Source organism: Hermetia illucens, chromosome 1, assembly GCF_905115235.1.
Source record: "Hermetia illucens chromosome 1, iHerIll2.2.curated.20191125, whole genome shotgun sequence".
Taxonomy (NCBI): Eukaryota; Metazoa; Arthropoda; class Insecta; order Diptera; family Stratiomyidae; genus Hermetia; species Hermetia illucens.
The window spans coordinates 214347775-214370770 of NC_051849.1; the positions used below are offsets into that span (position 1 = coordinate 214347775).

The following is a 22996-nucleotide window of genomic DNA, read 5'->3' on the forward strand; positions in this document are numbered from 1 at the left end:
CAGAGTTGTGCTTCGTTTGAACACCTCCTTCTCCAAATCTAAAACACTTGTAGTATTAGATGCAACGGTGGCCAAGTTGTCCACCACCGAAGCACTGCGGTCGAGGGATATCGACGGCCGGGAGCCCGCTTGCTCACTCCCAAAAGCCGCCGGTACTGGGGTTCCGAGCCCCTGCACCGTAACTTTACTCCTTCTCAATTCGTCCATGTTGGTTTTATTTTCTGGGTGTCCTTCCCATAGCCATTTTGGTCCACGCACCAGAGATGAGCAAACACTAGCTCATGCACAGTCAGAAAAGAAAAGTGCAGGAACACATATTTACACATCAATAGGTATGCCCCTATCCGCCACCTGGGGTCGCGCCTGATGGGAGATCTGGCCACTCCTCACAGGCAGACAAGGCTGCAGCTGGAGTTATAGCGTTAAGTAGGCTCATGGTAAATATTTGGGGTCCTACGTCTAGCAGGCGACGTCTCCTGATGAGTTCAACGCAGTCTGTCCTGTTCTACGGCGTAGAGGTATGGGCTGAGTCCTTGGAGGTATATTGTAAGTGTCCCGCGCAAGTACAGAGACGAGGAGCTTTGCGAGTGGCGTCTGCATACCGCACTGTGTGGTGTGGCTGTGTTGCCCATTACTTTTGGGTCTTTCTCGTTGCTAAGAAGATACAGCTCGACCGGTAGAGGAGCCGGATGGCAGGGGGTTCCTTGAACTGACAGTTCCCTTTTCCTCTTCCCCCTCGTTGGTGAAAGGAATTTCCTGATTTGAAGGCCACGAAATAATTGTGTCAAACGGTTCCAGGCTAGTTCTCTGATGAGAGGGAGGTGTTTAGGTGGTAGTCCCACAGTGTACTGTTGCGGGAGTCCAACACTCTGTGCGCATAAGCATTCGCCTACCCTACTCCAAAGGAGAAAAATACATTGTCTCTATCTGCCAGCTGGGGTTGCGTCTGACTGGGAATTTGGCGACTTATCATAGGCGTGCCTGTCCGTCTGTCTCCCACGCGCTTTTCTTAGATAATATCCCTCCTATTGATAGTGGACAGTGGTATTTGTGGAAAGGTGAGAACTGTGAATTCCCACGCATGCAATGAGTAAAATCACTCCACGTTGTGTCTGAGGGTAGGTCATCCATACTTGCAAATGAGGGGGGGGGGGCGGGTTTGCAATTTTTTCTATCGAATATAATCATGTGGGGTATCAAATGAAAGGGCTCGATTAGTACTTGCCAAAGCTGAGTTCAGTTCTGACATTTGATGCAGAAGGGAAGAGTACTAAGACTGGCAAGTGGTTGTTTGTTTTATGGACCCATTCTCAGTAGATAAGGATGCGAGGTTCATGCAGGCTCAGTGAACTAGTTCTTGTTATTTGCTTGATTTTTAATCAACTCATGATATTGTTTTATTTTTTCAGAAAAGTGAATAAATCTTACCGTGGACGCTCTTGCCCGATAGTGGTGCATGGAAGCAACGGAGCTGGTAGAACTGGAGCCTATATCCTTTTGGACTTAGTTCTGGGACGAATGAATAAAGGTGCACGGGAAATCGACATTGCTGCAACATTGGAGCATCTTCGGGATCAACGGGGCGGATTAGTAACAACAAGACAACAATTTGAATTTGTGTTGATGGCAGTTGCCGAGGAGGTTCATGCAATTCTTAAGGCGCTACCGGCCAATTCCCAAGGTGAAAAACGTGAGCTAGACAAAGAGCCTGTTAAGGAAGAGGAGACCCAAAGCACGGAAGATGAAAAGGCAAAATCGGAAGAAACACCGGAAAATGACAAAGCGAAAAAGACGGAAAAATAAGTTTAGTTTGAAAGTGGTTTTAGTTTGATTTATCTTCAAGGATTTTTATTTGAATTCATGATGACCATGTCAATTTCAAAGTGCTTATTTATGAATTGAAGTTGATGGCGTTAGTTTTGTGTTTTTGGGATTTGAAGTTTATAGTTTTGGCCTGAGTTTAGGGGTTGTGGATTTAAAGACTATACCAGCCTAAATCTTTAAATCCTCAATCGTTCATTTATGCAAGTCTGTTATGTTGAATGGATCATATAAAATGTTGACGACCTCAGTACATATATACCAAATGAAAAATGATTACGATTACAACAAAAAAAAAAAAAAGTTACCAAAAGAAGAAATAAACTTTCTACATTTTCGTTGAGAAAACTATTGAATTAAATAAATATATTAAAATAATCCTACATGTAGAAGATGCATATATACAAGATGTTATGAAGCATACACAAAATAAAATTATCGATTTATCAAAATATTTAATATCTTAATTAATTAATTTAGGGAAAGAAGAGGGAAAAAAATGTCAAACAAAAATGTAAAATTATTACTGAAGCATAATATATACAAGGATATATTTGAAAACAATCTTTTTGATATCACGCATGTACCTACAAATTTTACTGTGAGAAGAACCGCAATCTAAAGACATATTTTACCTTGAAGGACTGCTGCTTTTATTTGCTCTCCTTTTTGTTCTTTTCAAAATAGCAAAGACTTGATTTTGTGATGAATGTTCCAAGCACAATGGAGTTAAGCTTCCGTTTAGTGGCTAAGTTGAGGAGCAGATACTTATGTTCTTTCACAAATAGCACTTTTTTTATATTTCTACACACACCCACAGACACCGTCTTACAAGCCATTCATGGTTTCTTGAAAAAGATAAAAGATATTGTATTTACAACGAGTGAAAACTTTTCTACTTTAACGAAGATTATTATACAACTTTGAGAGAGGAAATCTATTTTTTGTATTTATCTTTTATTCTTAGCGAGTGCTCTTCTCTGGAAGGGGATTAAGGGTAGTTAGGATCTGATCGGAGTGAACGTAGTAGGTAATGGGCGGTTAGATGGGGTGGGGTGGTGAGTCCGGGACTTTGGGTGAAGTGGGCGGGTTTGCTTGTGCTAGGAGGTCTTACGTTTCAACTGTGCAGGATAATATATATATATTTCAGTTGCATGGAGTTCTCCACTGTATTCAATGCCCGCAGTTATGAATCCTTTTAATGTTGCATGTAGCATAAATGTCTGTACCATATCCATGCGTTAGCCAATACCGATGCTTGATTCGTCCTTTGGTCGAACGCTTCTTGCATTTTCATATAAAAGTACATACGTACATACATCGATATCAAAACAAAAGCTACATTTTCACTCTTCCTCTACAGTGGATAACCTTTATCAAAAGCAACTGAACCAAACTACCTTTATTCAAATCATATTCGTAGAAAAAAATGGACAACTAACGAGGAAATATCAGTGAAGAGGTCTTTCTAACAAAGAAACATTTATAAAAGTAAACTTACAGAATTTTGAATTAAATCCAGATTCCGAATATAATATACACATTATCGAGTAAATATATACATATACCACAACTAAACTTCTATGGATTATATATATATATAGATATACGTTGAACAGAAACAAGCATTGAAGGTATATATATTTTTTGTGTATGAATGTAAGCATATGAATCACCCTATGACTAACAATATATTTGTGTATACATAAAATAGAAGCCACTATTAACAAAAAAAAAAACATCTACATATACATATATATATAAATATAAATATTAAAAGAAACATAAACTATAACTTGTTGTTGCTATTTATTCTATTATCATTGTAAACTAAAGGGAAATTCAATTATCTTAAAGGAAGTCATATATTTTCCCCTTTTGAAAACTAAATTTTTTCCTTATTTTCCCAAAAGAAAGAATTATAAATTGCACAGAAGAACTCAAAGGAACCAGTGAGACATGACAACACTGATTTGAATGCAGTGAAAAGCGAAGAAAGCTAAAAATTATAAAAATGCTGTAAAATAAACATATACATATATATATAAATATATATAGAACTATAAACGTATAAAAGACATATAAATATATATATTTTATGTTGTGAATAAAAACTAAAAAAAAAAAAAATAAATCTATAAAAAAAAAATTGGCATTTTAAACGGTCGCAAAAATGCACTACTTCCAGCAAAATTATGCAATTATTATTCATAAACGAATTTAATTCTATACCATGTCATCATCTTTAGATAGCGGTAAGCATATGTGGTAATTACCAGTTAGAATATATATATATATGTGTGATTAACACGTCAATAATATTGTTCCAAAAACAACAAGTGTGTAGATGCCGATTTTGAAAGTATCTTTTGTTTTTTTTTTAAATTTTAATTTTATAATTTAATTTATTGATCTTCCTCTTTTTTTAAGTTTCATTATCATCATTAAATCTTTCCAAAGCGCTCATTTTCAAAGGTTAATATATACATTTAATGATCATGCAGATACCGAAATAAAAAAAAAATACTAAGTGCAAAACAAAAATGGGAAGTAATTGTAATACTTTGGAAAATGAAAGAGATTTCAATAAAAACTTGATTTACTCCATGCGTTTTGATGTGGATAAGCCGTATCGTGTGTCTCTTCAAACGGGCGGGAAAAGTGTTGATTTTCATGGAAGATTAGGAAGGTGAATGGAATGATGGATGGGTAACTTCTGAAGGGTTCTGTCAAAATTCGTTGAAGTGAATGGCCCTATTCTCTTCGTTAATCTCAGGAGATATTCGACTAGGTGCATTTCACCGAAAAGTAATAATCACGACCTTTCATTTGATACCCAACATGACTATATTCGGTGAAAAAAAAATTGGGCATCCCCCTTTTGCATGTATTAGGACCCCCTCTTAATCTCAACGTAAAAAGATTTTCATCACTTCATGTCTGGGCGTTCACATTCTCCACCTTTCCACCGAATAGGTCTGCTAAAGAAATCAGCACTTTTGACTCCTTCCACTCCCCGCTTTTCCAACAAATGTAAAAACTAGGATCGGCATCGAAAAGTACTAATCACGACCTTTCATTTGATACCCAACATGACTATAGTTTTTTTTGGGAGTAGGGTAGGTGAATGCGTTTATGCACAGAGTGTTGGACTCCCGCAACAGCACGCTGGCGGACTACCAACTAAACACCTACCTGTCATCAGAGAACTAGCCTGGAACCGTTTGACACATTACTTCGGGCTAGCCCTCCCGCTCTCCCGGCTTTGGGAGCCTTCAAGTCAGGGAATTCCCTTTCACCAACGGGAGGGGAGGGGAGGAAGGGAGTTTTGTTAGTTCAGAGAACCCCTTACCGTCCGATCCCTATGCCGGTCGAGTTCAATCTTCTTCGTAGTAAGAAGAGCCCGAACATAATGCGCAATACGATTCCAGCTGCCAGCGCTCTTCAGCATCTCTCTGACAATGTTGTCTGGAGAGAGCTCCTCTGTGTCTGCATAAAGCTGCTGGCGGAGGCTGTCCCACCTCTCGCAAGAGAAAAAGGTGTGTTCAGCGTCATCCGCCACTCTATTGCAGAACACACAATCAGGAGATCGCGCCTTCCCAGCCCTGTGCAGGTAAGACTGAAAACCTCCATGCCCACTTAGAACTTGGGCAAGGAAGTAATCAATCTCACCGTGCTTTCTGTTCAACCATGGGTCTAATTTGTCGATAAGCCGTGCAGTCCACTTGCCCCTTGGCTCATTTTGCCAAGAAAGTTGCCACTCGCTAAGGGTGCGTTGACGTTCTTCACGGGCAATCACTTCTCTTAAGTTTTCGCCCTTACGGCGATAGATAGTTTTGCGCTCCTTGGTAAGGAGGGCAACGGGGATCACTCCCGCAATCACCATCACAGCTGGTTCGGAGACGGTACGATAACCAGACGCCACTCGCAAAGCTCCCCGCCTCTGCACTTGAGCGAGGCGTTTACGATGCACCTCCTTGTCAAGGGCATCAGCCCATACCTCCGCACCATAGAGAAGGACGGACTGCGTTGCTCCCATGAGGAGACGTCTCCTAGTTGATATTGGGCCGCCGACATTCGCCATTAGCCGACTCAAGGCCGCGACTCCTGCTGCAGCCCTGTCCGCGGCTGCTTTGATTTACTCGAAGAAGCTCATCTTCGAGTCGAGCATTAACCAAGGTATTTAATCGCTGGTTTTGTCTCTATAGTCAACTCGCCGATCGATATGGGACGCAAGGTCGGGATTCTCCTTCTGGTCAGGATGACTACTTCGGTTTTTTCCAGCGCAAGGTTGAAACCGTGAGCATTCATCCATCCGCTTACCCGTCGTATCAATATGCCAAGTCTGCTTTGCTCCTGTTTAACAGTGCGTCCGGCAACAAGTGCCGCAACGCCGTCTGCAGGTATATCGAGTCTCAACAGACTATCGTATGAAGCGTTCCAGAGGTCCGGCCCTAGGATGGATCCCTGCGCTACTCCCGACGTGATTTCCATCCTCCTCTGGCCCTCTAGCGTCTCATAGAACAGGGAGCTGTCTTTCAGATAATCCCTCAATATCCGCAAGAGATAGCTTGGCACGTGAAAGGAGTTTTCTAGTGTGCCTAGCATATCTGTCCAGCGTTATGAAGAGCACTATCCGTCGAGATCGGCGGCTGTGTGCCCCGGCTCGATTAAACGCATCTACGACCTCCATAACAGCATCCACTGTAGATTTCCCTGTTCTAAACCCGAACTGCCTTGCCGATAAGTCCCCGGCAGCACGGATCGCTTCAGCGAGTCTACCCCTGATGAGCTTCTCGAGCACTTTTCCGGCCGTGTCAAGCATACACAGTGGTCGGTATGCAGACGGGAGCCCCGGGTCTCCTTTACCCTTACTGATCAACGCGAGTCTGGCCATTTTCCAACGACAAGGAAAAATGCCCTCCTTCAAGCACGCGTTGAACGCTTCGAGCAGCAATTCTGGCCGTTGGCGGAACACCAGTTTGTAAACTTCCGCCGGGATGTCATCAGGACCTGGCGCCTTCCTGTTTTTCATAGTGAGAACCGCTTCTTCGAGTTCTCCCATTGTGAAAACGGGGCAATCCACGACGCTTTCCGCGCTATTTACATCAACCCGTACAGGGTGTCTGGGGAACAATGCCCGCACAATGCGGTCCATCTGGTCGGTGCTCAATATGCAGGGCTTCCGCAGAGCCCCGATTTTCCGAGTGACAAGCTTATAGCCAAGTCCCCACGGATCATCATTCACCTCATTAACAAGATTTTGCCAGCCGCGAGCTTTGCTTTTATTTATAGCGCAGCGGAGTCTCCTTTGTGTTTGTGCCAAACGGCGGAGCTTATGACACTCCTTCCGTAGGTCTGCGATTTCTGCCGTCCACCAGTACATAGAAGGCTTGTCGCGCCTGGGGCCTCTCCGGGGCATGGAAGCCTCACACGCCGTCGTTATCAGATTCATCACTGAATTTACGACGGTGTCAGCTGCGACATGCGAACATGACTATTGTGAAAAACAATTTCACACCCCCCTTTTGAATGTATTAGGACTCCCTCTTAATCTCGATGTAGAAAGATGTTACTCACTGCATGTCTGGGCATTTATATTTTTCCACCTTTCCACCGAATTTCGTGTTAATTGGTGTATTTGTTTCTGAGAAGAGTGCCTGTGACTGCCAAACAGAGGGACAGACACAGCAGACAGACAGACATTGAATCTATTTTAATAAGGTTTTGTTTGTAAAACCACTTAATTGTTTTGGGGTAAACCAGTTTTGTTTTTCGACATATTCTACTTCCGAAAAATAATATTTATCAAAGTCTGAAAAATATCCATTCGTTTCTGCGATCACCTCCTCGTTTGAACAAAAATTTCTTTTCCGCCAACCATTTCTTCAAATTGGGGAACAAATAGTAATTCGAGGAAGCCAAGTGTGGAGAACAAGGGGGGGGGGGGGGGGGGGGGTATGTGAAATGAGTTGGAACCCTGCTTCCATTAATTTTGCGACCACACTCTGAGGCGCTAGTTGGTGGGTTGTCGTGATGGAAAATACTTTTTTGTGGTCCAATAACGATAAATAATATGCATCTCTAATAGTTGTGCCCTTTTCCAGATAGTAAATGGGGATTATTTCTTGCGAATTCAGAAAGACAATTGCCATAATCTTTCCGGCCGAAGGAACTGCCTTCGCCTTTTTTGGGGCATATTCCCCCCTGACAACCTACTGTTTAGATATTCCTTGGTCTCAAGAGTGTACTGGTGGATCCAAGTTTCATCCACAGTGACTACACACGATTTCGTTTTTGGTCCTTCACTCTTCTGTCACCCATCACCATATCATCGATTTCTTAAGTAGTCACCTCAACAGGGCATCCAGAACCTTCAGGGTCACTTGTGCCCATATGGCCACTCCGAAAATGTTGGAACTACATATAAATCATTCTAATCGAAAGTGCAGAGTCACCATAATGTTAATCTAGCTTCTCTTTAGTCTCTTGAGGCATTTTGCCTTTCATAAAGTAATGTTTTATCACCACACCCTTTCATCCATTTTTTTGAAAATCACGCGACTTCCTCGATTCAAACGAATGCGAAACGCAAAGAAATAGATCGATTTGACAGAAACGTGACTTCGATACGCACTAGTAGTGCCATCTCTCCGACTTTGTACGGACTTTTCAAACGGCCCTCGTAAAACCTTATTAATACTGGTTTGGGTGTCGGATTTTCACCCAGTAAAACCACGCTCACTTCCAACTTTTTCCTTTCCCGCGGCACTGCGCAAAACGTTATTTCGCGGGGAGGAGCATGAATCCTTTGGATTGCGGATATGTCGTGAGGGCTTATGCTGACTTTTAGAGGGTCTTCTAGGTTTTTCCTTTTTGGGCAAAATTGTGGAATCGTAGAACATGACTTACTTCGAGTCCTCTGGTGTGCGATCACATTCAGGGCAAAAGAAAAAAGGGAATTGGTGCATATACCAAATTTCCTGTAATTGCCATGCCATGACAGAAATCGAGTCAGGTGTTCTTTAATATTGACGTGTCGAGTGTGGTTCCAATGACCTCTCTGCGAATCATACCACCATTGCTGTCCCTTTTCCAGCGTTCCTGCTTTCGGTATTCTGTATTCTTTTCGGATTCACGGACCAGCCCTAATCTGTAACTCCGCAGGAAGGCACCTCGCTGCATGGCCCATTTTTGATCTGAAAAAACAATTGTCTGGTGGTCGCTATGAATATAGTGCTCACTGACGAAGTAGGCCATTCTCCTTGTCAATATGATACTCACATATGCCAAATCGACTATTATAGGTTTGTTTTTCTCTTGTTAAATAAGTCTTGTCTTATCTATTGCACTTTAGGGAATTGTTCGGCTAAATGGTGACCTGAGTGAAATTTCATGCTTAGACTTGGTGGTCGCTTTGGGCCAACCCAACGAATATAAGTCCAAACCAGCCCCTTTTATCGCCACGTAAGTAATATCAATTTCGTCGGTTGGCACGTTCCTTGGGGAACAGATAAAATCTATGAGAATAAACTTGAAGAAGCGGAGCCTGTCGTCTATTATAGCTAAGTTAGGCTGCTTTCTGCACTCCGTACGGGCTGGTCAAATAATGATCATATTGCGGCTTCATCCAGTAGGTTTCACTTTGGTAGTAGTCTGGGAATGCAAACACTAAATGACTCTTCAAAAATTTAGAACGAAATTCTTGAGCGAGGTTGTATAGCACCCCTTCTACTAGTATCCTTCGTTTGGGGTATGGCACCCAAGCATTATAAATTATAAGACAAACGGTTTCGTCCAGGGCAGAGGAAACTCGCCACCTCTGCCCCCCTTTTGAATATAATTCGCACCCTTGGCGTGTTTTTCCAAATATGTAAAGGAGCGTTTTCCATCTGATGCCAATCACGGTCACGCTACTCCCAGGGCAGAGGTGAGGCAGCGTCTGACGAGTTGCCTCTGCCCTGGACGAAAACGTTTGTCTTATAATCCTTTATATCTACCCCTTAAATCGTCAATCTTTTGAGTCGAAGGCCGCGATTTATTGACGGCAAAGGAACTTGCATCATAAGTTGGATGCAGGATATCAGCCACCTTGTGAATAGACGCGAGAGTCACTTCTGGTTCCTTGTGTTGTGATAAGAGGGCTTCTTCACAGTTGTAGCTTCTATTATTTTTCTCAATATATCGGTTATGTCGTCCTTTCTCCTGTGTGTATCCTTGCTAAACTTTAAGTGGATGAAATAAGCGTTGAAAGGGACTTGATGTTTTGTGTTATGATTATTCTTCCCATCATATTCTTTTGACGTTTGCAAAAAAAATGTTTACACAATTCTTACAGACGACTACGGTTTCGTCCATCAGATGCTGCCATGGCTCAGAAATGTGAGAGGCATTGCATGCAGTGAGTAACATCGATCTAAGTTGAGTTTAAGGAGAAGGGGACCCCAAATATGCCAAAGGGGGGGGGGGGGGGTGTAAATTCTTTTTCACCACCTAAAAGCATTTGGGGTGTTAAACGAAAGGTCTCGATTAGTACTTTTTGAAGCAGTTTTGATATTCCTACTTCCAGACAGCAACCACATCAGAGAAACCGCGTACATTGAATTTGGGGGACCGACGCGATGCTCTGTCCTCTTGCGATCAGACGCTGTAGCGGCATTCACACAACGTAAGCCAATTAAATTGCTGCCCCCCCCCTCCCTCCTCGCTCCATTTTATCATCGCAAAAACTCGACAAGGTTGAGAATTTCTTGGGGTGCTATGCTCCAAACTAGGGATCCATGGACTATAAAACGTAAGTTGCTCCTCATTTGGTCCGGTCCACCATCATGTGGAAGTGGACTTAGGATCCCGCATATCTTAAACAACTAAAGTGTTTTTGTTCTTTCGCCGTTCTTGTGACCATGCCTCCCCGTCGTGTTGTCAAAGTCTATCTTGGTATTCAGATCACAATGTTGCCTTTGGGAGTCTTTTCTGAACTATGTATGCAGCATAGAAAGCATCTTCCTCCACTGTATCGGAAATCTTCGTTGGTATGTATCACTGCACAACTATCATTTTCCTTAACCTGGGTCCGGATCTCAGTCAAAAACCTGCCGGAAACAGGCAATCAGGTCATGCAATACGGATTTTGCATCTACTACCGTTTTCCAGTAGAATCGTTGTCAAAACAGAGTTTATCGCCGAAGGTTACACCCGGGTCAGGGATAGAGTTCAGATAGGACACAGAGCAACCGCCAAGAGAGAGTAGGAAAGTGGTGGGAGAGGTTTTAAACGAGTAAAACATCGAGTGGCATTTGCTGCTGCCAACTTATTAACTGTGCACCAATGGACTAAAGTATCCAGATTTGCCTGCAGGGAAGCGCTATCCATTGGAGACGAAACAGAGGAAAACAGATTGAGGTCATCGGTGTATAACAAGCAAAGATAAACAATAAAAATAGAAGAGGTCTTAGAATGGATTCTTGTGGCATATAAAAAAAATTGGCATTTTAAACGGTCGCAAAATGCACTACTTCCAGCAAATTATGCAATTATTATTCATAAACGAATTTAATTCTATACCATGTCATCATCTTTAGATAGCGGTAAGCATATGTGGTAATTACCAGTTAGACTATATATATATGTGTGATTAACACGTCAATAATATTGTTCCAAAAACAACAAGTGTGTAGATGCCGATTTTGAAAGTATCTTTTGTTTTTAAATTTTAATTTTTAATTTTATAATTTAATTTATTGATCTTCCTCTTTTTTAAGTTTCATTATCATCATTAAATCTTTCCAAAGCGCTCATTTTCAAAGGTTAATATACATTTAACGATCATGCAGATACCGAAATAAAAAAATACTAAGTGCAAAACAAAAATGGGAAGTAATTGTAATACTTTGGAAAATGAAAGAGATTTCAATAAAAACTTGATTTACTCCATGCGTTTTGATGTGGATAAGCCTATTGTGTGTCTCTTCAAACGGGCGGGAAAAGTGTTGATTTTCATGGAAGACTAGGAAGGCGAATGGAGTTATGAATGGGTAACTTCTAAAGGGTCGGGTTTTGTCACCCCATATTCACCCTGTCCTGTCAAAATTCGTTCAAGTGAATGACCTTATTCTCTTCGTTAATCTCAGGAGATATTCGACTAGGTGCATTTCACCGAAAAGTAATAATCACGACCTTTCATTTGATACCCAACATGACTATATTCGGTGAAAAAAAAATTGGACATCCCCCTTTTGCATGTATTAGGACCCCCTCTAAATCTCAACGTAAAAAGATTTTAGTCACTTCATGTCTGGGCGTTCACATTCTCCACCTTTCCACCGAATAGGTCTGCTTAAGAAATCAGCACTTTTGACTCCTTCCACTCCCGCCTTTCCAACAAATGTCAAAATTAAGATTGGCATCGGTACTAATCACGGCCTTTCATTTGATTCCCAACATGCCTATATTCAATGAAAAAAAAATTGCACACCCCCCTTTTGCATGTATTAGGACCCCCTCTTAATCTTAACGTAGAAAGATGTTACTCGCTGCATATGTGGGCGTTCATATTTTCCACCTTTCCACTGAATTTCGTGTGAATTGGTATAGCTGTTCCTGAGAAGGGTGCCTGTGACAGATAGACAGATGGACAGACACAGCAGAAAAACAGACATTGAACCCATTTTAATAAGGTTTGGTTTGCAAAACTACTTATTTATTTAGGTTAAACCAGTTTTGTTTTTCGACATATTCTACTTTTATGTTTATGCACTTCGTCCAACGCTGTTTCAGTTTGTCGACTCCTTCTGAATAATTGGATTTGTCCAAGCCATTCGTTTCTGCGATCACCTTCTTGTTTGGATAAAAAAAAGTTCCTCCAGCATTTTTTCAAATTAGGGAATAAATAGTAGTCCGGGGGAGCCAAGTCTGAACGAGTTGGAACCATATTTCCATTAATTTTGCGACCACAATTGCTGAGGCGTGAGCTGGTGCGTTGTAGTGGTGGAGAAAGTAGGGTAGGTAGGTAGGTATCAGTGGCCGCTCCAAGGAGCCCAATTAGCGCTTTGGTGCGCCGTTTTGATGTCACAAACTCCTAAGACCGTGACTGTTGTTATAGGAACAGGGAAGCAGATTCCAGCTGGCTCGGATCTTCAGAGCCAGCCCGTAGCATTCACGAAGGAAAGTAGCCCTCCAACCCTGCAGCTAGAAATCTCACTGAGGTCCCCAAAGAATGGTTTACCCAGTGTCCGCAGCCTGACTCGAGCCAGAGCTGGGCAATCGCAGAGAAAGTGCATGAGGGTTTCCCTTCCTTCTCCGCAGCTTCGGCAATGCGAGTTGTAGGGTAAGCCGAGCCTAGCGGCATGGTCCCCTATGGGCCAGTGCCCCGTGCAGACCGCCGTAATCTTGAATGCATTTGTACGCGTCTGGCACAGGAGCTCTCGTGATCGGGCTATGTTATAAGCGGGCCAAATTCTCCTTGATTTGTAAGCCTTCGCCATCTCAAGCCCGCGGCTGCTAGGTAGTGCGAGTAGACTCGGCCCCCGACAGCCTCCAGCGAAACACCGACTGTATTCCCCGAGGGACTGCCAAGAGCAGAGCCTTGCCTGGCCAATCCGTCAGCCCGCTCATTCCCCTCTATGTTCCTATGCCCGGGAACCCAGAGAAGAATGATCTTGAGCGTGCCGCCCAGACGGTTGAGCGTGTCTCTGCACTGCCCCTTCAGCCGGGAAGATGTCGTCGTTGAGTACAAGGCCTTGATGGCCGCTTGGCTGTCAGTCAGAATGGCTATGTTACGCTTGGGGCTCGAATCACGCTCCAGCCATCGACAGACTTCCAATATCGCCAGTACTTCCGCCTGGAATACACTGGTGAAACCTGGGAGACCATACGTCTTGGATACACTGTGTGTATTCGAGGAAACCCCCGCGCCGACTCCATAGGCCATCTTTGATCCGTCCGTAAAGAATACCGTGTCATAGTCTTGCAACACGCCGCCGGTTTTCCACTTTGCCCTGGTTGGAAGGTCCACAGCAAAGTTTCTCGTGAAGTTCAGCTTGCGTGTAACATAGTCCGTGGGGGATGCCCAGATTTCTCGAGGTATTTCATCTAGAATGTTGCTGTGGCCGTAGGACTTCGCTGCCCAGCATCCGGACTCACGTAGTCTGACGGCACTGCACGCTGCAACATATTTGATGTGGAGGTCTAGGGGGAGGAGATGCAGGAGTACATTGAGAGCATCTGCCGGGCAGGACTGCAGAGCCCCCGTAGCACCTGCACACGCGGTTCTTTGAATCCTATTAAGCTTCGTTCTATTGTATTTCTTCTTCAAAGCCTGCCACCATACAATAGATCCGTACGTTAGGATCGGACGCACTACAGCGGTGTACATCCAGAGAACCCTCCTCGGCCGGGGACCTCATTTCTTCGCAAATGTTCTCTTACAGGCATAGAAGGCTATACAGGCCTTCTAAACCCTCAGTTCTATGTTCAACCTCCAATTTAGCTTAGGATCCAGGATTACACCCAGATACTTTACATTAGAGGAAAGAACCAATCTTTGTTCATTCAGCCGTGGTAGATGGAATTCAGGTATCCTTGCCTTGGTGGTGAATAGCATCAGTTGCGTTTTGGTTGGGTTTATGCTGAGTCCGCATCTTGCGGCCCACAGGCACACCTTTCGCAACGCTCCTTCCATGATGTCGCTCATAATGGACAGAAACATCCCTGATGCTAATATCACCAAGTCGTCGGCATACGCCACCACCTTCACCCCGCTACTGTCCAATATACGTAAAATTTTGTCCATTACTATTAACCAGAGCACCGGTGAGATAGCACCACCCTGGGGCGTGCCTCTGTTCACAGCTCTGGTCAAGTGGTTGCCTCCCAGATCGGACTGGATTATCCTGGTACTCAGCATGGATATAATCCAATGCGTGAGATACCCCTCCAATCCAATACCGGTCAAGGCTTCCTTGATGGCGTTGGTACTGACGTTGTTGAAAGCTCCTTCTATATCCAAGAAGGCAGCAAGGGTATACTGCTTGTACTGCAGCGACTGCTCAACCGTGCCAATTACCTCGTGGAGGGCGGTTTCTGTGGATTTTCCTTTGAGGTAGGCATGCTGGGACTTAGAGAAAGGCGTTCTCTCCATAATCATCCTTAAGTGAATGTCCAGGGCGCGTTCTAGGGTCTTCAGCACGAAAGAGGTCAGGCTGATTGGCCGAAAGTCCTTCGCGGACTCATGACCGCGCCTGCCGGCTTTCGGTATGAAAACCACCCGTGCGCGCCTCCAGGAGTGCGGTACGTATCCTAAAGTGATGCAGCTCCGGTAAATTTCAACAAGCCACGGCACAACCCTTTCCTGCTGCTTCTGTAGGATGACTGGCATTATGCCCTCTGGGCCTGGAGATTTGTATGCGGAGGAGCTGTTTATAGCCCAGCCGATCCTATCCCCGGTAATTACCGATTTGATAGTCTCGCGCAGCTGGGGTTGCCGCAAACCCTCCAAGCGATGTTCTGACTCACAGTCCTCCTCGCTGGAGGGAAAGTGCGTTTGCACCAGCATCTCCAAGGTTTCACTAGAAGATTCCGTCCAGGAGCCTTCCGACTTAAGGAAGGATGGACTCTTATGTTCCTTAGACAGAATCTTATTGAGCCTCGTGGATTCACTAGTGCTTTCAATGCTCTGACAATAGTCTAGCCAAGACCGCCTCTTGGCGTCCTGATGGCCGACTTGTACTTCTTTAGGCAGTCCTTATATGGCTGCCAGTATTTTTTCCTGAGACTGGAGAGATCTTCGTTCCACCACGGTGGCAAGGTCTTTTTGCTGTACTTAGCAGGGCACGAGACTTTGAAGGCGGTATCAAAAGCCTTCTCTAGAGCCCCGACCTTTGACTCCAATTCGTCTGTCGTGCCAATCCTACCAATTTGCGCACCGGAGAGTTTGTTCTTAATTACCTGACCAAACATTCTCCAGTCGATCCTCCGGGGGTCTCTAAAGGGCTTGGGAACCTCTGCGGCGAGATCTAGACTGAAGAGTATCCAACTGTGGTCAGAGAAGGATCTCTGGTCAGACACTCTCCAGTCCTCCACCCTAAGAATCCCGTTGTCTGTTATTAGGGTGATATCAAGGACCTCCTCCCAACCGTCACAGTTCTCCGAGCAGGGGAAATGAAAGGTTGGTGTACTGCCCCTGTTACACACCGATAGATTTGAAGTAATAATAAAATCAAAGAATGACTCACCTCTTTCGTTGATTTCGGAGCTGCCCCAAATCGAAAAAAGTAGTAATGGAAAAAGTTTTTTTGTGGGCCAAGCGTGAGCGTTTTTCTGGCAGTTCGGTTTTCAAACGGTCCAATAACGATGAATAATATGCACCTCTAATAGCAATAGCACCCTTTTCCAGATAGTCGCTGAGGATTATTCCTTGCGAATCCAAAAAGACAGTCACCATAATCATTCCGGCCGAAGGAACTATCTTCGCCAGGAGTGTACTGTGGGATTTAAGTTTCATCCACAGTGACGAAAGAACGACATCCTTTTGGGACAGTTGCAAGCCGTCCTTGCAACACTTCACACGTTTTCGTTTTTGGTCAAGTGTGAGCAGTCGCGGTATCCGTCTTGCGGCTAACTTGTTCATATCCAAATGTGTATGCAACATATTATCTACCCTTTCATTCGAGATGCCCACAGCACTAGCAATCTCATGCACCTTCACTCTTCTGTCATCCATCACCATATTATGGATTTTATTATTTATTTCTTGAGTATTAACCTCAACAGCGCATCCAGAACGTTTAGGGTCAGAGGACAAATCGGTTGGCAGCAGCAATGTGTGGGAGTCTCACTTAGTAGAACCACCCCCACTTTCTACTTCTTCCTTCTCCGCGGAATCGCTGCAAAACATTACTTCGCGGGGAAGACGGTAAGCGTTCTGCACTCCATACCCTCCATGCGGAGCCTGCTGTTCCAAGTTCTGCACAAATTCTTTGAATAGTGGAGTTCACCGCGCGCTAGTATGCCTCGGAGGATGTTGTGAGGGTTTATGCTGACTTTCATGCTCCTTCTCTCTGACTATCCTGACTGGTCGCAGACGATCTAGAGGGAAGAGCTTCCCCAAAAATCTAAAAAGTTGGCGAAATTGACTGTGAAGATTCGTTCGCAAATACTCCATCCGAGCGCTCGGTCGATACGTGCTTGCACGCCTCTGTGCCAGTCAGGCTCAGGAATGTGGGAGGTTTATTGAGCGCTACGATCCGTCACGTGTCATTATACAAAATTCATGCGTCTATACCGCTGCGCAGGTCCGGATCTTGCAAATAATCGCAAAAACATAGGGATTCGCATAAACCTAACGAGCTAAACCAAAACGCGAATTAAAACCTGAAAAATTAAAATAAAAAAATAATCTCCTGACGTGAGTGACGCGATCGAGGAGGGGAGATCCACCACGGATCACAGTCTCGATCCCTGTTTCTTCCGTTTCAGGTTGTTATTGAGGCACGGCCCCTGAGGTTTCCTCCCTTCCTTGACACCCTTGGGCCATTATTCTGGAGGGTGGCCCTAAATGGTGAGAGCTTGGCAGGATCTAAGGAGAAGGACAGAGGAAAGGAATCCTCAAATCAAAGAAGGTTAGGTTCAATGTCCTGAGACTCTTACACAGTCTTGTTCAAACCATGCAGAAATATACCATTCCGCATACGTGCTCGATGTTGCGAGCGGTTCTCGATGGATTTCCCCATTAACCATACCTGCGCATTCTTCTGGTTCGTCCTAGCTTTCTCTTCGTTTCAAGATAACTTCATATCTTCCATCAAACAGATCTATGGGGATCCAAGTATCAGAAGGCATTGCAGAAACTGGATTTAGTTCTCCCAATAACTCTTCCAATGCTCTGTGCCTTCCATGTCCGTTGTTTCCTCATAGATCTAATCGAATTAATTTGTGAGCTGCTCTCATTGCAGGAATAAACATATCCAAGAGCGGCATTGAGTGCGGCTTTTAGAACTGCGCCGATGATACCCAGACACACATTTTTTTGCAGTGCGGCTACTTTACAAAGCGAAAGCTTTTTTGTTTCACCTTAACCCATCACACTACGGATGCATAAACGAATATCGGCCTAATGAGAGCAACATATATCCACATTACTACCTGAGGCCTAAGGTCAGCCTACACAGCCTATAAGCTGTGAGAGTTCGTTTCTTCTTTTCCTCTACATGTTTGTTCCCAAGAAGCTTCTTGTCACGAATAACTCCCAGATATTTCACTTTTTCGGAGAATTGACGAGTTGCACCCCTCATCTCTGGAAGACAAAGACAATTCAGTTTCCTCCTTTTTGTAAATAATAAATACCATTGTAGTTTTATTTAGATTTACTGAAAGTGCATGCCTGAGACACCAACTGTCATTCAAATCAATGGCGAGATCTCGACCAACCGCCAGCAGAGCCACGTCATCTGCATAGGCTTGAACGTGTATTGGCAGATTTTGCAGCTTGCATAGCAGTGAGTCGATCAACATACTTCACAGAAGTGGCGATAGCACCCCTCCTTGAAGGCAGCCGTTCGTCGCTTCCGTTGTTGGGTAGCGATCAACACCCACTTCAGCATACTACGATCTCTGCGTTAGCTTAATGTAGATCCACTTAATTAAAGATTCATCAACACGCTCTGGCGGCATCACAGAACTTTTGAAAATGCGCATAGTCAAACGCCCCTTCAATGTTCTCGAACACCCCCATCGCGCACTCGCTTTTCAGAGTCGCGTCCTCTATCTTTGTGACCAAAGATTGAAGAACCGGCTCACAGGACTTTCCACGTTGGTAAGCATGTTGGTTTTCATTTAGTGGGTGCGAACTTAGCGCCTTCTCACCAATGTGATGCTCAACCAGTCTCTCCAGACATTTAAACGAAAATGGTTTTAAGCTGATTTGCCTGAAGTTCTTTGGATTTGGATAGTCATCTTTTCCAGGCTTAGATATGAAGACTACCTTCACCTTTTGCCAAGAGGAGGGCACGTAGCCCAGAGCAAGACATCCTCGAAAAATGTTTTTTAGAAGTTGCTCTATACCCTTCTTTAGCATCGCTAGGTAGATGCCATCCATAACAGGTGCTTTGAAATGTTCAAATGATAGTCTAGCAGCTCTTGCCTTTTCATTGGTAGCAACCGCTTCCGTAGTGTCACAATTCCCCTTGCAACACCTTCTTGTTGAATTCTCTTCTTCGCACTTGTGAGACCTGTTCTCCCGGGTGGTGTACTTCTAGGAGAGTCTGTATAGACTCACCTCTGGAGTTCGTGAAGTACTATCCGGTTTTCTAAGAGAGTCCAACCTGGCCGACTCATCCTTATTAAGGATTCTGCATAGCCGGGAAGTCTCCCTTCCAACTTCCAGTTCCTCACAGTATGCTGGAAAAGAGTCTCGTTTTAAACGTTTTACGAGCCCCTTATATTCACTCTGTGAATTCCGAAAGTATAACCAATCTTCTTTCTTATTGCTTTTGCAAGCACGATTTAGAAGTCGTCTGGTGGATTTCCTGAGTCTTTACAGTTCTCGGCTCCACCATGCAACCGTTTTACCGCTTAAGACGGAAATAGGACAAGCTTCTTCAAAACATTCTAAAAGTGTGCGATTCAGAGTTTCCAATTGATCTTCTATCGCCAAACGAGTCCTTAGTCCTCTAGGGAACTCCACTTTGTCGCCGAGAAGTTCATTGAACTTTGTACGATCCGCTCTCCTAGGATTCTGTCTTTGTATTACATCCTGTTTGCTTGAAATAGTCACACTAAATTCTAAATAACGGTGATCTGAGAGTGAGACTTTGTGGCGCGGCAGGATTCGCAGCATTTGAAATTTATTTCGAATGTTGTGAATACGAACGAATAGATGGCGCGGATCTATCCACTTTGCGGAGCTCGGCAGGATTCGCAGCATTTGAAATTTATTTCGAATGTTGTGAATACGAACGAATAGATGGCGCGGATCTATCCACTTTGCAGAGCTCGCCACGGGAATGGAGGACCGGCGAGAAAAGTGTGCCATGAGTTAGGGGCAGAAAAGAAACACATGAAGCGAGTCTCACTTCTGCCTCTAACGAGCATACGGTGACACGAAGTAAAGAAAGTTAAACATCTAAAAACTTTAACAAATGTAAAATATAAGTTCTACGGTTATTGAATTTAGACTGTCTGTACTTCACTGCAGGATTCTAATTTCAATAACCGTAGAACTTATATTTTACATTTGTTAAAGTTTTTAGATGTTTAACTTTCTTTACTTCGTGTCACCGTATGCTCGTTAGAGGCAGAAGTGAGACTCGCTTCATGTGTTTCTCTTCTGCCCCTAACTCATGGCACACTTTTCTCGCCGGTCCTCCATTCCCGTGGCGAGCTCCGCAAAGTGGATAGATCCGCGCCATCTATTCGTTCGTATTCACAACATTCGAAGTAAATTTCAAATGCTGCGAATCCTGCCGCGCCACAACTTCATCTAGCACTCGCCAGTCTCTAATAAACTCTAACAATTTTGAAGTGTAGATTGTTAGGTCAATTAATTCACTTCTGCTTGGCTCCACGATAGTAAGGGAGCACCCTACGTTCACTCCTCTAGGATGGCATTTGCTATTATTATTATTATTCTGTTAAGGGAAAGTCGCACCGCGTCCTTGAAGAACTATTGTGCCCCTTTTACTGGTTATAGTGTATCTGTTGATCATAGTATCTCAAGCAGGCCTGTAACCGTTAGGAACTTTAGTATGTTCCCCACTTCCAGTGTTCCAGATGTATCTCCCAGATGTATCGACCTACTTTGCACAAGTGCCTGACACTGTCCCAGGATGTGGCATTTGCTACTGCCCCAACAAATATGCTGAGCGTGCGCATCACAACCTATTAAGAGTTTAAGGCTATTTGATTCTGCATACACTACCAGATCCCTTAGTTCTTGCGTTGGCGGAGGACACAAAGAATCATAGGGTAAGTAGGCAGAGGCAACTGTAACGTTTCTCCTCTTACCATTAACTTGGTATTGTAAGTTGACCGCAACAAGATCCTGGGAACAGAATTGTCTCAGCATGGTTGCCTCTAATAATTTTGACATCAGAAAGCAGGTCCTCGGTCTCGAGGATCTTTCATCTGATCTTGGCTGATCCAACACCACAGATTCTGTTAAAACGAATTCATGGCTTTTGAACCAGAAATATATAAGGACAGTCCTGCAACTTTGCCAGATTTGCCGCCAGTAGATAGGAAGAAGCTTTGGCATGTTGCAGGTTGATTTGCCTAACTCTTATGTTTGTAGCCATAAGTGTAGTCTAATATGAAAACTGCCGCTAACTGAAAAGTCTGCATCGTTCAGTGTGGGTCTCACCGGGGTTGCCAGCTTGTTCTTCCATCGAAAGTTCCGCTTTCTTGCGTTCGATTTCTCTGGATATCGCCACACTTGGTGGTGTAGCAACGTCCATGTCCTCATTCCCAAGAAACTTCGTCTTCTTTCGCGGTGTATTCCGTTGTAGTCGGCTAGAAGCCCTCCCAGTTTTATGCAGTTCGGGCTGCTTGAATCTGTTTTCACATACCGGCGTTAGACCAGTTGCGTCCACATTACCAGCTTCCCTTTGTTCCGTTTTTCTGGATACAGGCGGAGGAGAAGGTTCTAACAGGCAAGCCTGTAATTTCTTCTCCTTTGCGGCTAAAGTTTCCTTCTGCCGAGCCTTCCTCTCCCGTATTTTAGACGAGTTAGGCAACAGGTTACCGACAGGCCCTCCGAAGTCAGATTTCTAGTTTCTCTCATTAAGGGAGTTGCTGTACTATTCTTTTTGGCTGACCGCGCCGTAGAGACCGAGTGTAGGTTTTCCACTGAAGTGGAGAGCCCGCTATCCACTGATTTCTCCGTGGGGGAACATGAATCTGGTGAGGCCTCCAAAATCCATGCCTCAGCCACGAACTGATTTCTCAAAGTCGCGATTGGATTCGCAGTCTGTGACTTCTTACCACCTCGAGAGTTACAATCCTTTGTATCAATCTTCATCTGTTTTTGGACACCCTTAGTGTAATAGTAAACTACTACAGGATCCTCTACCACTACAAGGTGGTGTCCAAGGGGGAGCTCCCATTACTTAATAGGAGGTTACTTCAGATGGCGAAGGTTCACTACCTGCCCCAGGAGACACGAAAGCCAGTCATGAGAGTTTTTGGACTAGACGCGTACCAATGCGCACGTAATTATGGCGGTTTTTTTTTTGGGGTAGGGTAGGTGAATGCATTTACGCACACAGTGTTGGACTCCCGATTCGGTACGTCGTCGGACTACCAACTAAACACCTCCCCATCGTCAGAGAGCTAGCCTGGAACCGTTTGTCACATTACTTCGGGCCAGCCTCCGAACTCTCCCGCCTTGCGGAACCTTCAAATCAGGAAATTCCTTTCACCAACGGGAGGGAAGAGGAGGAAGGGAACTGTCAGTTCAAGGAACCCCCTGCCATCGGGCTCCTCCACCGGTCGAGTTCTACCTTCTTAGCAACGAGAAGGGCCCGAACGTAATGGCAACACGGTTCCAGCTGTCAGCAGTCCTCAGCATCTCTTCCACAATGTTGTCTGGAGAGAGATCTCCTGTGTTGAAATAGAGCTGCTGACGAACCCCATCCCACCTTCCACAAGAAAAAAAAGTGTGGTGGGTATCGTCCACAACTCCATTGCAAAACACACAATCCGGAGAACGCGCCTTTCCAATCTTGTGCAGGTAAGACTGAAAACTTCCATGCCCACTTAAAAATTGGGTAAGGAAATAGTCAGTCTCACCATGCTTCCGATTCAGCCACGCACCTAAGTTGCCGATGAGCCGCGCAGTCCATCTGCCTCTAGTTTCATTTTGCCAAGAGAGCTGCCACTCGTCTAGAGTGTGTTGCCGTTCTTCGCGAACAACCACCTCCCTTGGCTCATCTCCCTTGCGCTTGTATATGGCCTGACGCTCCCTAGCAAGAAGGGCAACGGGGATAACTCCCGCGATCACCATCACGGCCGGTTCAGAGACTGTGCGGTACGCAGACGCCACCCGTAAAGCTCCCCGTCTCTGTACTTGCGCGAGGCGTCTACGATATACCTCCTTGTTAAGAGCTCATCAGGAGACGTCGCCTACTAGACGTAGGACCCCCAATGTTTGCCATTAGTCTACTTAACGCCGAAACTCCAGCCG

At 44.5% G+C, this 22996-nt stretch overlaps 1 protein-coding gene across 2 annotated transcripts in view; it reads left to right on the top strand.

The window, feature by feature from the left end:
• Nucleotides 1-4453, top strand: part of LOC119656987 (receptor-type tyrosine-protein phosphatase N2) — a 63487-nt gene extending 59034 nt beyond the window's left edge. For both annotated transcript variants that reach the window (XM_038063731.1, XM_038063723.1), the window contains exon 13: nt 1410-4453. In XM_038063731.1, coding sequence (XP_037919659.1) covers nt 1410-1803 — 394 coding nt within the window. In that variant the 3' untranslated portion in view covers nt 1804-4453. The remainder of the gene's footprint in view (nt 1-1409) is intronic.
• The last annotated feature ends 18543 nt before the right edge of the window (nt 4454-22996 follow it).